Below are 15,057 nucleotides of genomic sequence, written 5' to 3'. Positions count from 1 at the left end.
GTTCAGCGTCACAAATAGAACTGACTTCTATTTTTGCACTTGGCAATGCAGACGCTCGTTGGCGCATGCGAGCAGTCTGGGTGCAATGATTGAATAACATGTATGTGTACATTTGTTTTGCAACGCGAGCGGTGTGATCAGCATGTGAATTGACATATTTCAAAGGATCTATTTGGGCATCACTTACAGTAACTCTTTGGTGCGTGCTGGCTGGTTGCCTAAAGGTGTGGTAATGGTTTCTCTCACCAGATAGCGGAGGGTCTGTGTGGGAGCTATATTTGTAGGGGGAGGTCAGGCCTGAAAAATACTGGGTAATGAAGATGATGAACCAGCCCAAGGATATCCAAACATAGTAAACACATACTTGCTTGGTAATTACTTTCCTGGTGTGAGGAAAATTATTATGTGAAAACAAATAATAAAATATGATTTTGAACACTTTAAGACCTATTACACACAGACTCTATCATAATCATCTATGTTTTTATAAGTCATGACATGGTCAGGGTTAGCCTAACTCCTATTTGATGATTTGTTGTAGGTCTCTTATGAATATCTTATGATTGTAGCCTACTTATCAGATGGGCATCTGTGGCATTAATTTTGTGCAAGGCGCACATTCCATCTCCCAGCGCTAGTAGGTGACGCTTACTATTAGCCTATGAAGTGACATCTATGGGGGGTGAGTCATGCCATAATTAAGTCTCGTGAAGCTACTGATACCTCTCACCTAGTCGGGTAATGTCTTCCTAGCGCCATAAAATACCACCATGAATTAACACGGACTGTCAATGGAGACAGGTTTGTTTCTAAGGCGTCAAAATGCCAACGCGTTCACGTCATGTGACACGTACCTGCCATGTAGATGTCGTGTTCACATCGTGTAAACGTGTCACTGACACTAACCATTGCGATTAATGTTATTTACCATCTTATGCTTTTTATGAATAAACAGGCATCAGACACCCCCACACACATTAATGTTACTTACCTTACAGATCACAAAGTGAGCTAATTTCAACTCCATTCATATGCAAATTCACTTGATTTATACACTGGCGTTGTCTGGCTGGCATGTTTTCATTCTAAACAGGCATTTCCTTGTATACACTGAAATAACATTAGTTCTCTATTGATGATTTAAAAAAATACACCCTTGTGGTTGAATATATATCAGTTGTATGTCTTATGATATAATTAATAATGCTGAACTAACAAATACCATCAAGGGATACGTTACAATTTACAATAACAGACACCTTATGAAACAGCTGTGAAAACCAATCTAGCAATATTTTAGATTTAAATACATAACTATTGATATTTTGTTCATCAGGCAGCCGATAGTTCAAAGAGGAAGTGACACAAGGATGCTCTCCTATCATTTACATTGAGTTGATTAGATTCAAATCTGGCTGTGTTTCCCTGTCTTTTGTTATAACGAGGAAAGTTCAAAGAAATGTTGATTCAGGTTAGGCGTGAGTTTCTGCTTGAGTTTGACCGCACGAGTATGTGGATTACTGAACAGTGAGATAAAATAACATACCATGCCATGAGGTGTTGAGGGAAAGACAGATTACCTATAGATTGGACATCATCTTTTCTAGGCCATTACCAATAGCAGGAAATACACAAGCGTAGGCTTCACTGTAGTTCAAGGTGGCTACATCAGAAAATCTTCTTGCATGGGAAAAATGGTAAGTTTCTAACATTTATGGTTGAGATTTAATTCATATAAATATAAACTATGCACATTATTACTTTCATTAACATGGGACACAGGCATCACGCAGATGTTAGTAAGGCTTCATGTCATGTCAGGTGGTACGGTTGCCTAGGCTTATATATGTCTCTTATCACCCCCCATAGACATCACTCCACCGCTAGTAGCCTACTCGGAGCATTCATCTTCGTTCCGTCCACATGCATTCGTTCTCGTTTCACTAAAGGAGGTGTAGTTTGTCCGATTGCTACTGCTAAAAGGGGTTGGACAAAAATATTTTCCATCTTGAACAATTGCAATAGCTTCGCAACATGGCGTCAATAGGAGATTTCGACCCGCTCAATGCTTCCATCCCTGCCACCAAAGTTGAAATCACAGTGTCTTGCAGGTAAGAGAATGGCTTCAGTGTGACCCATTTTTGTCGGGGTTTGATATGACTATCACGGAAGCAGGATATGGTATGGGCAAATATTCGGGCTTTTATCTTCCGTTCTGGTTGTAGTAAAATTTTGAAGAAGTCACTGTTGTTCAACCAACCGCACTGTTGATAATTACTTTAGGCTACATTGTATAAGAGTGCGGTGTTCACATTTCTCCTTTGTTTTAGTTTTAGGTGGTAAGTTTACAATCAACTTTCGAACTATAGTCTATCAGGTATTTAATAGGCAGTAACCTGGCATTATTCCTGTTGGAGGACTGTCAATGGACACCAACAGCCTCGAATAGGCATAAACAACAAAACCAACATTCCCTTTCTTGCTACACTGCCATATGTTAGAAGATTGTTCTCACTGAATAATTTGACACTTGTTCTGACTCGTGGTTTGTTGTGGGCTGTCACTCACCGAACTGATCAGAAGCACACAAATATATTTACATTGACGTTTGACGAAAGGTTGGTGATTTGATGTAGCCTATTCTAAGTGCAGCGACAGTTTACGTATTTGTGAGCTGGAATAGAAGGGTAGGCTAGATATAGCGGGTTGAGAGTGTATCACTAGCCCGTTTTAAACCACCCTCTTTCTCTGGAGACGTGCCTTCCTGTTGCATAACCGCTCCCCCGTCCTCGCCCAACCGTATATATTTAATGGGTCCTTTTAGAATAGTTCAACTGAGGGAATGCTGGTCTCACTGGAATGGGAATCATATAGTGTTGTCACTGGACTGTCACTCGTTATTTAATCAACTGATATTGAAGGAAAGACGACACACAAAGAAAGTGAGACTTTCTAACCACTCAATTAATTTTTATTTTACTCATTATTTAACTAGGCAAGTCAGTTAAGAACAAATTCTTATTTACTATGACTGCCTACCCCGGCCAAACCCGGAAGACCCTGGGCCAGTTGTGCACGGCCCTATGGGACTCACAATCACAGCCGGCTGTGATACAGCCTGGATAACACATGTCGTATTGAAACAAAGTGTGGGCCTACTTCACAGGGAAATTCCCCTTAGATCTCTCACTATGGACTAAATTGAATGAAAGGGAAATAACTTTTTTTTTAAACACACACAATAACTAGTTACTCAATATTTGACCATACCATTCTGAACCAGTAGCTTAATTCTCTAGAGGAATCAGTCCATTCAAATGTGTTATTTCTATCACCTCCAGGTAATACATCACATATTACCCCTTATGTGTCAGACTCTGCAGAAGAGGCACTATATACAGTGGGGCAAAAAAGTATTTAGTCAGCCACCAATTGTGCAAGTTCTCCCACTTAAAAATATGAGAGGTCTGTAATTTTCATCATAGGTACACTTCAACTATGACAGAAAAAATACAGAAAATAACATTGTAGGATTTTTAATGAATTTATTTGCAAATTATGGTGGAAAATAAGTATTTGGTCACCTACAAACAAGCAAGATTTCTGGCTCTCACAGACATGTAACTTCTTCTTTAAGAGGCTTCTCTGTCCTCCACTCGTTACCTGTATTAATGGCACCTGTTTGAACTTGTTATCAGTATAAAAGACACCTGTCCACAACCTCAAACAGTCACACTCCAAGCTCCACTATGGCCAAGACCAAAGAGCTGTCAAAGGACACTAGAAACAAAATTGCAGACCTGCACCAGGCTGGGAAGACTGAATCTGCAATAGGTAAGCAGCTTGGTTTGAAGAAATCAACTGTGGGAGCAATTATTAGGAAATGGAAGACATACAAGACCACTGATAATCTCCCTCGATCTGGGGCTCCACACAAGATCTCACCCAGTGTGGTCAAAATGATCACAAGAACGGTGAGCAAAAATCCCAGAACCACACGGGGGGACCTAGTGAATGACCTGCAGAGAGCTGGGACCACAGTAACAAAGCCTACCATCAGCAAGGGCATTGAAGATGAAATGTGGCTGGGTCTTTCAGCATGACAATGATCCCAAACACACCGCCCAGGCAACGAAGGAGTGGCTTCGTAAGAAGCATTTCAAGGTCCTGGAGTGGCCTAGCCAGTCTCCAGATCTCAACCCCATAGAAAATCTTTGGAGGGATTTGAAAGTCCGTGTTGCCCAGCAACAGCCCCAAAACATCACTGCTCTAGAGGAGATCTGCGTGGAGGAATGGGCCAAAATACTAGCAACAGTGTGTGAACCTTGTGAAGACTAACAGAAAACGTTTGACCTCTGTCATTGCCAACAAAGGGTATATAACAAAGTATTGAGAAACTTTTGTTATTGACCAAATACTTATTTTCCACCATAATTTGCAAATAAATTCATAAAAAATTCTACAATGTGATTTTCTGGATTTTTTTTCTCATTTTGACTGTCATAGTTGAAGTGTACCTATGATGAAAATTACAGGCCTCTCATCTCTTTAACGGGGAGAACTTGCACAATTGGTGGCTGACTAAATACTTTTTTGCCCCACTGTACATAAGGGATGTTCGGTAAATGCTGGTTCTGAGTCACGCTCTGGTGCCTGCTGGGCATAGTGGGGTCAGTAGGGAATGCCTTCACACTCATCACACCCCAGAGAGGAGGTGAGGTACCATGGTAACGCGGCCAGGTGTGTGTGTGTGTGTGCCTAAAAGGCTCTGATCTCTGTCTCTCTCTCTCTCTCACACACCACAAACAAGACTCTGCTCTCAAATGCACACAAACACACACACACTGTCTGAAGGGATAAGAGAATCTCTCTCTCTCTCAATTTCTTCTCTCTCAATGTCTTCTCTCTCTGCCCAGAGCTCCAATGGAGGCAAAGACTGTTAGTACAGAACTCTCTCTCTTCCCTCCCTGCCTGCAGTCATCTGATATCATGTTTACGTGTGGGTACTGTAGGTGGATGTCTCTGCTCTAGTTAGGTTGGGCTACGCCTATTTACTGTCATCATGACACAGTACATTTCTGTGTGGACCAGAGTCCAATTAATATGAATAAGGGGCTGGATTCCTCAGTACCCGTCGGATCGTCCTGGAGAAATTGATTCTTGGCTTGGTGTAATAAAGCGCACCTAAATCTCATCAAATGTTATTTGTCGCGTGTGCTGAATACAACGGGTGTAGACGTTACCGTGAAATGCTTACTTACAAGCCCTTAACCAACAATGCAGTTTTAAGAAAATACCCCCACCTCCCCCCAAAAAGTAAGAGATAAGAATAACAAATGATTAAAGAGCAGCAGTAAAGAACAATTTACGAAACCTAACCGTTCCGTAAAGTATTTCATAGCACTGTATTCCCAATTCAGTGATTGGTTCTACCTCTGTATGAGTTAGAATGTATGAATTGTTCAGATATTGCATTATCTTGCTATTTCCGTGCATGGTACATACAGTTGAAGTTGGAAGTTTGCATACACTTAGGTGGGAGTCATTAAAACTCGTTTTTCAACCACTCCACAATTTTTTTTGGTGAACAAACTATAGTTTTGACAAGTCAATTGTGTCATGCAAAGTAAATGTCCTAAGTAATTTTTCCAATTGTTTACAGACAGATTAATTCACTGTATCACAATTCCAGTGGGTCAGAAGTTTACATACACTAAGTTGACTGTGCCTTTAAACAGCTTGGAAAATTCCAGAAAATGATGTCATAGCTTTAGAAGCTTCTGATAGACTAATTGACATCATTTGAGTCAATTGGAGGTGTGGATGTATTTCAAGGCCTACCTTCAAACTCAGTGCCTCTTTGCTTGACATGCGAAAATACAAAGAAATCAGCCAAGACCTCAAAAACTTCTGGACCTCCACAAGTCTGGTTCATCTTTGGGAGCAATTTCCAAACGCCTGAAGATACCACGTTCATCTGTACAAACAATAGTACGCAAGTATAAACACCATGGGACCATGCAGCCGTCATACCACTCAGGAAGGAGACGCATTCTGTCTCTTAGAGATGAACATACTTTGGTGCGAAAAGTGCAAATCAATCCCAGAACAACAGCAAAGGACCTTGTGAAGATGCTGGAGGAAACGGGTACAAAAGTATCTATATCCACAGTAAAACGAGTCCTATATCGACATAACCGAAAAGGCCGCTCAGCAACATCTCAAGACATCAGTCAGGAAGTTAAAGCTTGGTCGCAAATGGGTCTTTCAAATGGACAATGACCCCAAGCATACTTCCAAAGTTGTGGCAAAATGGCTTAAGGACAACAAAGTCAAGGTATTGGAGTGGCCATCACAAAACCTGACCTCAATCCTATAGAACATTTGTGCTCAGAACTGAAAAAGTGTGTGTGAGAAAGGAGGCCTACAAACCTGACTTAGTTACACCAGCTCTGTCAGGTGGAAGGGGCCAAAATTCCCCCAACGTATTGTGGGAAGCTTGCGGAAGGCTACCCAAAAGGTTTGGCCCAAATTAAACAATTTAAAAGCAATGCTACCAAATACTAATTGAGTATGTAAACTTCTGACCCTCTAGGAATGTGATGAAATAAATACAAACTGAAATAAATTATTCTCTGGTATTATTCTGCCATTTCACATTCTAAAAATAAAGTGGTGATCCTAACTGACCTAAAACAGGGAATTTTTACTAGGATTAAATGTCAGGAATTGTGAAAAACTGAATTTAAATGTATTTGGCTCAGGTGTATGTGAACTTCCGACTTCAACTGTACGTCTGATTTGTTTTGTCTGGCTGGTTGTCTCTGTGATACTGTAGTTATTGTGTGGTTCCCTGTTGTACCACTCGTGTGGTGTCTGGCTGTGTTTATGGTAATCTGTGGTGTCTGGTTTTCTCAGCGCTTATTCAGGGATGTGTCTAATCAGTGATGGGAGCACAGGTGTCAGAGTTTAAGGCCTCATTACCTCTCTGATTGAAGAGGAGGGCAGGGGGGCACCACAGGGACCAGTGGTACCATGACATGCTAGGGTTCATAGCGGTGCCCAATCTCCCCTTTTCTCACACCTCTCTCTCGCTTGTTCCTTTCTTCCCCTCTCTTTTTCCTTGATACCTGTCAATGTGTCTGTCTCCTCTCCCTGTCTCTTTCCTCTCTCTTTCCCCCTCTCTCCTGGTGTTTTCTCTCCCTACCAGTGTGTAACTGACTCTGACAGCGTCCTTAGATGTCAGATATTCCATCTCGTCTCTGTGGGACAGCCACTCTTCTTATCAACACAACTGTCACCAATTGGCTGACTTAATGACAGCCACTATTATCAATCCAAAAGTCTTGTGGTAGTTTTTTCTTATGTCTCTGGGAAGTTGACAACTAGAGTTAGCGGAATTGCTAAGTAGCGTTAGCACAATGACTGGCTTGCAAAACTACCTCTAACTTCCTTCATGTTGGATGCAGAGACATACATAACGGATACTTAAATATATATTTTTGTAAGGGGGCACTGGCCCAGCAAGCTTTCCCTGACTCTGGGTTAGATTGGCAGATTTCTAATTAAAAATGTTTGACATTTTGGTATTTGGAGAACAAAACGTGGCTTTCCTATCCCTGAGGTTGTGCTCTGTTTCAGCCCAAAACAAACTAACTCCCCCAAACAACAGTCTTTTAGGGAGTAGGGGAGGGTAAGCATTGAGGAATAATCAGGCATGGTTAACCTGAAGTGAACTCAAATGGTATCCACAAGTTCATCTGACTCTGGGGAAGTAGATAAAGGGCTTCATTGCTCGACTTTGGACAGAAACTAAGCAAACCGTCCCTCGCCCCACTTTCCTCTCAAATTCATATTTTAACCAATGTCTGGATGTCAGTTAGGTTACTTCATAGTACTTCAAAATGTTTCTCCTCTGGCTGTTGGAACAAAATGATTTCTCTCTCTCTCCTCTCTAGAGGCTTGGCAGCCCTCCTGTACCCTGTCTGCCTGCTTTGTTTATGGAACTGAATGATGGCCTTTAATTTGAAATGGAAAGTAAGATTGAGAGTGGAAACATGGCTCTAGCTGTGGGTCGCCTTGGACATCTTTCAGGTGACAGTCACAGGGTTATTGATGATGGCCAGTTTGGGGCCTGGATGATGCCAGATATTCATTAGCTAAGGGGCAGTTTGAAAGTTACTGTGGGGGGGGCATGAACACAACCAGTCACAATGTTTTAGTCTGATTAGGCTACTTCATATGTCTCCTGTAGGCATGTGCACGTACATCCAAAATATAATTCCAGCATCCTCAAAATGGCTTGACAACCTTTCTATGTGAGTAAAGTACATGCCGGGCCTTTATGGTAGTGGCCCGACAGAAGCCACTCCTCAGTAAAAAGGCACATGACACCCAGCTTGGAGCATGCCAAAAGGCACCTAAATGACTCTCAGACCATGAAAAAGAAGATTCTCTGGTCTGATGAAGCCAAGATTGAACTCTTTGACCTGAATGCCAAGTGTAACGTCTGGAGGAATCCAGAGTGTCATGTGCCTTTTTACTGATGAGTGGCTTCTGTCCGGCCACTGTACCATAAAGGCCTGATTTGGTGGAGTGCTGCGGAGATGGTTGTCCTTCTGGAATGTTTTCCCATCTCCACAGAGGAACTCTGGAGCTCTGTCAGAGTGACCATTGAGTTCTTGGTCACCTCCCTGACAAAGGGCCTTCTCAAATCAAATCAAATTTTATTTGTCACATACACATGGTTATCAGATGTTAATGCGAGTGTTGCGAAATGCTTGTGCTTCTAGTTCCGACAATGCAGTAATAACCAACGAGTAATCTAGCTAACAATTCCAAAACTACTACCTTATACACACACAAGTGTAAAGGGATAAAGAATATGTACATAAAGATATATGAATGAGTGATGGTACAGAGCAGCATAGGCAAGATGCAGTAGATGGTATCGAGTGCAGTATATACATATGAGATGAGTATGTAAACAACGTGGCATAGTTAAAGTGTCTAGTGATACATGTATTACATAAAGATGCAGTAGATGATATAGAGTACAGTATATACATATACATATGAGATAAATAATGTAGGGTATGTAAACATATTAAGTAGCATTGTTTTAAAGTGGCTAGTGATATATTTTACATCAATTCCCATTGTTAAAAAGTTAAAGTAAAAATAAATAAAAAAGTTAAAAAGGACATCTTACAAGAGTCATGCAAAATGTCACATATCCTGTTCTTCCACAAACTGAGATCATCACTGGAGATATACTGTTCTTCCACAAACTGAGATCATCACTGGAGATATACTGTTCTTCCACAAACTGAGATCATCACTGGAGATGTACTGTTCTTCCACAAACTGAGATCATCACTGGAGATGTACTGTTCTTCCACAAACTGAGATCATCACTGGAGATGTACTGTTCTTCCACAAACTGAGATCATCACTGGAGATGTACTGTTCTTCCACAAACTGAGATCATCACTGGAGATGTACTGTTCTTCCACAAACTGAAATCATCACTGGAGATGTACTGTTCTTCCACAAACTGAAATCATCACTGGAGATGTCTTGTTCTTCTACAAACTGAGATCATCACTGGAGATATACTGTTCTTCCACAAACTGAGATCATCACTGGAGATGTACTGTTCTTCCACATTCTAAAAATTAAAACGGCAATAAAAAAAGTGTTTTTTGAAATAACAAAATATAAATTGTTGTTGGAAGACATGGGTATGGTGAATTATTTGTCAACCATAAAACACCTAATGTGGTACACACCATTAATAATATAAAAATAACTGATTTATCTTAAAATGGAAAAATTGTCACATATATGGTTCTTCGTCTGTAGGATTCAATTGACTCAAATGATGTGAATTAGCCTATCAGAAGCTTCTAAAGCCATTACATAATTTTCTGGCATTTTCCAAGCTGTTTAAAGGCACAGTCAACTAAGTGTATGTGAACTTCTGACCCACTGGAATTGTGACACACTGAATTATAAGTGAAATAATCTGTCTGTAAACAATTGTTGGGAAAAAAAAACCTGTCATGCACAAAGTAGGTGTCCTAACCGACTTGCCAAACCTATAGAAAATGGTGGAGTAGCTGAAAAAACGAGATATAATGACTCCAACCTAAGTATATTCAAACTTCCGACTTCAAGTGTGTGTGTGTGTGTGTGTGTGTGTATATATGTGTGTGTGTGTGTGTTATATATAATTTCTTTCTACTGACAAATATCATCAATCCAACCTGTGCAGAGGCAATTTGATGGAAAGAGATCTGTTAGAAAACACCAACAATTTTAATGACATTCGGAGATTGCCAAGCCTTCGAGACTGGGTAGGCCTACAAGATTTGGAGGGATGTCATTTCTGTTGGTCGGGATTGACAGTCTATTTATTGTGGTGTTGAAAATGCAAACTATGATATTGCCATGATAAGCGCCCGAAGTCGGTATGTTTTTTTTTGGTTGTGTGGTACTTTGGCACAGAAACCTGTTGGTGGAAAATGTGTTGCATATATTTGATATGTAGACTTTATATGGCATCAAAATGTTTAACATCTGATTTTCCCCTAGTTGATCATTGTCTGCAGCCTGCTCTAATCGTAGTGTAGGCCTAATGAAACAGGCAGGGAGACTGAGCTCGTCCGTGGTGGTCAGCAAACCCTCAACCTTCTGGCCCTTGGCCCTGCTAGGCATTGCCTGTGACACAAAAGCATGCTGGAGCGGCAAAGTTGATATCCACATTTTATATACACAGGGTCTCTACAGCTATTGTTATTTGTGGTCGTAAACATTACAAGTACAAGGTGAGAGTAATATAAAAAATGTTTTTTTGTGAACTGTCCCTAATTCACTTAAATTCTGTCTCAAGGGCAATGCCATTGGTTGAATGGTGCATCTTAATATTCTAAAGTGTCATCCTGTCCTTGTCTCTTTTTATTTGTTTGCACTAAATTGAGAAGACCGGATTGGGGAGACCAGAATGGAGAAAGCAAAGTGTGTGAGCTAAGTTACTCACTTTAGACCTGTCCCGGACACACAGATCACCATGGACAAAGGAGTGGGAGGCAACAAGGAACTTGGATCACATGGTACTGGATGATTTGACCATACCAGGTGAAGGCAGGCAGAGCATTCCAATATCCAATAGCCATGCATGCTCATAGGCATAAAACATGTGCACAACAGAAGCGCACACACACACATTTTATTGGCTCCAACCAAACAGTCACAAGTGATAAGAGTGAATCGTCTTTATCTCCAACAAACTTTTTGAAAAGCAACTGGTTCTATCTTACTCCCGGGCTGGAGATAGGCTATTCGTCTAGAAATTATAGATCCACATCTGTCTGTTTTAATGACAGAAACCCAACAAAATTCAACTAGTTCCTCTCTTGTCTTGAGGGTTCTTGTTGGTGCTTTGGTCCCTCTTTGACTCTAGGAAGTGATTGTATTGCCCTTTTGGACCCATAAAGATAAGCTAATGGCTTGTATTGGAGAAGTGACAAAAGTGTCTGGCTGGATTGAGCTGAGACAGGGACCATGTTGTGACCTGGTTCAATACAACTCAGAGAAAGACAAAGATGCAATGGAGGATTCGCACATAGGAGAGGAGGATGAAAAGAGAGCGAAAGACCAATGGACATTTGGCTGGAACAGTGGGAGCTGAATGGATTTTGGAAGACCTTACAGGAGCAAAGTAATCTGTGGGATTTGCAATTTGGCTGAAAGCATGTGGAGCTGAAATGAAATTGGAAGACATGGTCTCTGAGCGTGGGTAATGGCCAGTGAGGTGTGTGTGTGTGTGTGTGTGTGTGGCAAGGTCCTGCCAGGTAATCTGGTTTGGGTCTGCTTGGGGAGTCTAGCGCACCTCGTCAAGATCCACACACTGTGGGAATGACTTGACTGCTCCCAATACCCTGAGCTTTGAGGAGATTTTCTACATGGCTGGAAAAAATGTTCACAGAATTGTGTGTAATTTGCGTGTTGTGTGTGTGTGTAATCCAGTAGAGCAGGGAATTGCCAGGGACCTGACGATACAATATTATCACAATGCTTAGGTGCTGATAGAATATGTATTGTGATTCTGTATGTATTGTGATTCCATACTGTGATTTTATTGTGATTGGATGTTCTAAACACATTGCTCACTGTGTCTGCTGTTTGAGAAAACAAGTTTTGACAAGCTTGGCTCACTGTTTTAAAATAAGAGAGAACAAGCTATAAGGATAAAAAATACAGGAGTTTTGGTACAGGTACAGCCAACGCTAGCTAACATTACCTACAGTAACAATATAAAAAAATTGCGATATGTAACTGTCGATTTGTTTTTCACCCAGCACTAGTAATCTGTGTTTCTTTGCGTCCATGTTCATTGTTGAACCACCGAAAGCAATGCTGTGACTCATTCCTCTTTCTCTCTCGTTTCAATTAAATTCAAAGGGCTAATATTGTTTACTTTGCCAAACCAAGTACAATAAACACAAATGAGAAGAAACAAACAACAAAACAAAAATCTAAACGCAACAGGTAGTGTTGGTTCCATATTTCATGAGTTGAAATAAAAGATCCCAGAAGTTTTTCATAAGAACAAAAAGCTTATTACTCTCAAATGTTGTGCACAAATGTGTTTACATCCCTGTTAGTGAGCATTTCTCCTTTGCCGACATAATCTATCCACCTGACAGGTGTGGCATAAGAAGAAGCTGATTAAACAGCATGATCATTACACAGGTGCCGTCAACTCATGTTTCAGCATGATAATGCTTAAGGATTTCTATACAATTCCTGGAAGCTGAAAATGTCCCAGTTCTTCCATGGCCTGCAGACTCACAAGACATGTCACCCGTTGAGCATGTTTGGGATGCCTTGGATTAAGGCTGAGCGGTTATGGCCTTACTTTTTGCAATGAACACGGATCTGGCTTTCAGGTCTGTCTATAAAAATGACCTTTTTTGTTACAAATTTAACCATGCATAATGCACATTCACTAATAGTGTAGCAGGCATTGTTTATGAGACCGGTGTTAATTATCTATAATCTCTCAAGCACAAGCCCACATGCCAGTGAGTAGCCAGCTAATATTTATATATATATTTATATCTCTTTATATCTCTAGATTTTGCTTGCTTGTAGTAGAGTATCTTGTGATAAAATGCAGACCACAATATCTGCCTAGAGAGTTTTCAGCTATACTTTTCATGGCTGTTGATTTACCACCACAGACGAATGCTGGCACTAAGTCCGCACTTAGTCAGCTGTATAAGGGAATAAGCAAACAGGAAACCGCTCACCCAGAGGCGGTGCTCCTAGTGGCCGGAGACTTTAATGCAGGGAAACTTAATTTCTATCAACATGTTAAATGTGCAACCAGAGGGAAACAAATTCTAGATCACCTGTACTCCACACACACAGACGTGTACAAAGCTCTCCCTCGCCCTCCATTTTTGGTAAATCCGACCACAATTCTATCCTCCTGATTCCTGTTACAAGCAAAAATGAAAGCAGGAAGCACTCTGTCTATAAAAACAAAAGTGGTCAGGTGAAGCAGATGCTAAACTACAGGACTGTTTTGCTATCACAGACTGGAACATGTTCCGGAATTCTTGCGATGGATTTGAGGAGCACACCACATCAGTCACTGGCTTTATCAATAAGTGCATCGGGGACGTCGTCCCCACAATGACTGTACGTACATACCCCAACCAGAAGCCATGGATTACAGGAAACATTCACACTGAGCTAAAGGGTAGAGCTGCCAAAGTGCGGGACTCTAATCCGGAAGCTTATAAGGAATCCTGCTATGCCATCCGACGAACCATCAAACAGGCAAAGCGCCAATACACGGCTAAGATTGAATCGTACTACACCAGCTCTGACACTCGTCTTATGTGGCAGGGCTGGCAAACTATTACAGACAACAAAGGGAAGCACAGCCAGATGAGCTAATTATCTTCTATGCTCGCTTCGAGGCAAGCAACACTGAGGCCTGCATGAGAGCATCAGCTGTTCCGGACGACTGTGTGATCACGTTCTCCATAGCCTACACGAGTAAGACCTTTTAAACAGGTCAACATTCACAAGGCTGCGGGGCAGACGGATTACCAGGATATATGCTTCGGGCATCTGCTGACAAACTGGCAGGTGTCTTCACTGACATTTTCAACATGTCCCTGATTGAGTCTGTAATACCAGCATGTTTCAAGCAGACCACTATAGTCCCTGTGCCCAAGAACATAAAGGCAACCTGCCTAAATGACGACAGACCCGTAGCACTCACGTCCGTAGGCATGAAGTGCTTTGAAAGGCTGGTAATGGCTCACATCAACACCATTATCCCAGAAACCCTAGACCCACTACAATTTTGCAAACAGATCCACAGATGATGTAATCTCTATTGCACTTCACACTGCCCTTTCCCACCTGGACAAAATTGACTACAGCTCAGCGTTCAACACCATAGTACACTCAAAGCTCATCAATAAGCTAAGGATCCTGGGACTAAACACTTCCCTCTGCAATTGGATACTGGACTTTCTGACTGGCCGTGAGGATAGGTAGCAACACATCTGCCACGCTGATCCTCAACACTGGATCCCCTCAGGGGTGCGTGCTCAGTCCCCTCCTGTACTTCCTCTTCACCCATGACTGCATGGCCTGGCATGACTCCAACACAATCATTAAGTTGCAGACGACAACAGTGGTAGGCCTGATCACCGACAACGACAAGACCGCCTATAGGGAAGAGGTCCTGGCCATGTGGTGCCCGATTAACAACCTATCCCTTGCGTAACCAAGACTAAGGAGATGTTTGTGGACTACAGGAAAAGGAGGACCGAGCACGCCTCCATTCTCATCGACGTGGCTGTAGTGGAGCAGGTTGAGAGCATCAAGTTCCTTGGTGTCCACATCATCACCAACAAATTGGAATGGTCCAAACACACCAAGACGTGAGGAGGGCACGACAAAGCTTTTTCCCCCTCAGGAAACTAAAAAGATTTGGCATGGGTCAGTCCTGAGATCCTCAAAAGGTTC

At 41.7% G+C, this 15,057-nt stretch overlaps 1 protein-coding gene across 3 annotated transcripts in view; it reads left to right on the top strand.

Moving 5' to 3' along the window:
• The first annotated feature begins 1,889 nt into the window (after positions 1 to 1,889).
• The window catches only part of LOC112216784 (copine-8), a 116,450-nt gene continuing 103,282 nt past the window's right edge, over positions 1,890 to 15,057 (top strand). For all 3 annotated transcript variants that reach the window (XM_042300065.1, XM_042300064.1, XM_042300063.1), the window contains exon 1: positions 1,890 to 2,111. In XM_042300065.1, the coding sequence (XP_042155999.1) occupies positions 2,066 to 2,111 (46 nt within the window). In that variant the 5' untranslated portion in view covers positions 1,890 to 2,065. The remainder of the gene's footprint in view (positions 2,112 to 15,057) is intronic.

The sequence above is a fragment of the Oncorhynchus tshawytscha genome, linkage group LG17, assembly GCF_018296145.1.
Source record: "Oncorhynchus tshawytscha isolate Ot180627B linkage group LG17, Otsh_v2.0, whole genome shotgun sequence".
Lineage (NCBI taxonomy): Eukaryota > Metazoa > Chordata > Actinopteri > Salmoniformes > Salmonidae > Oncorhynchus > Oncorhynchus tshawytscha.
This window is presented reverse-complemented; position numbering and strand designations above follow the sequence as displayed.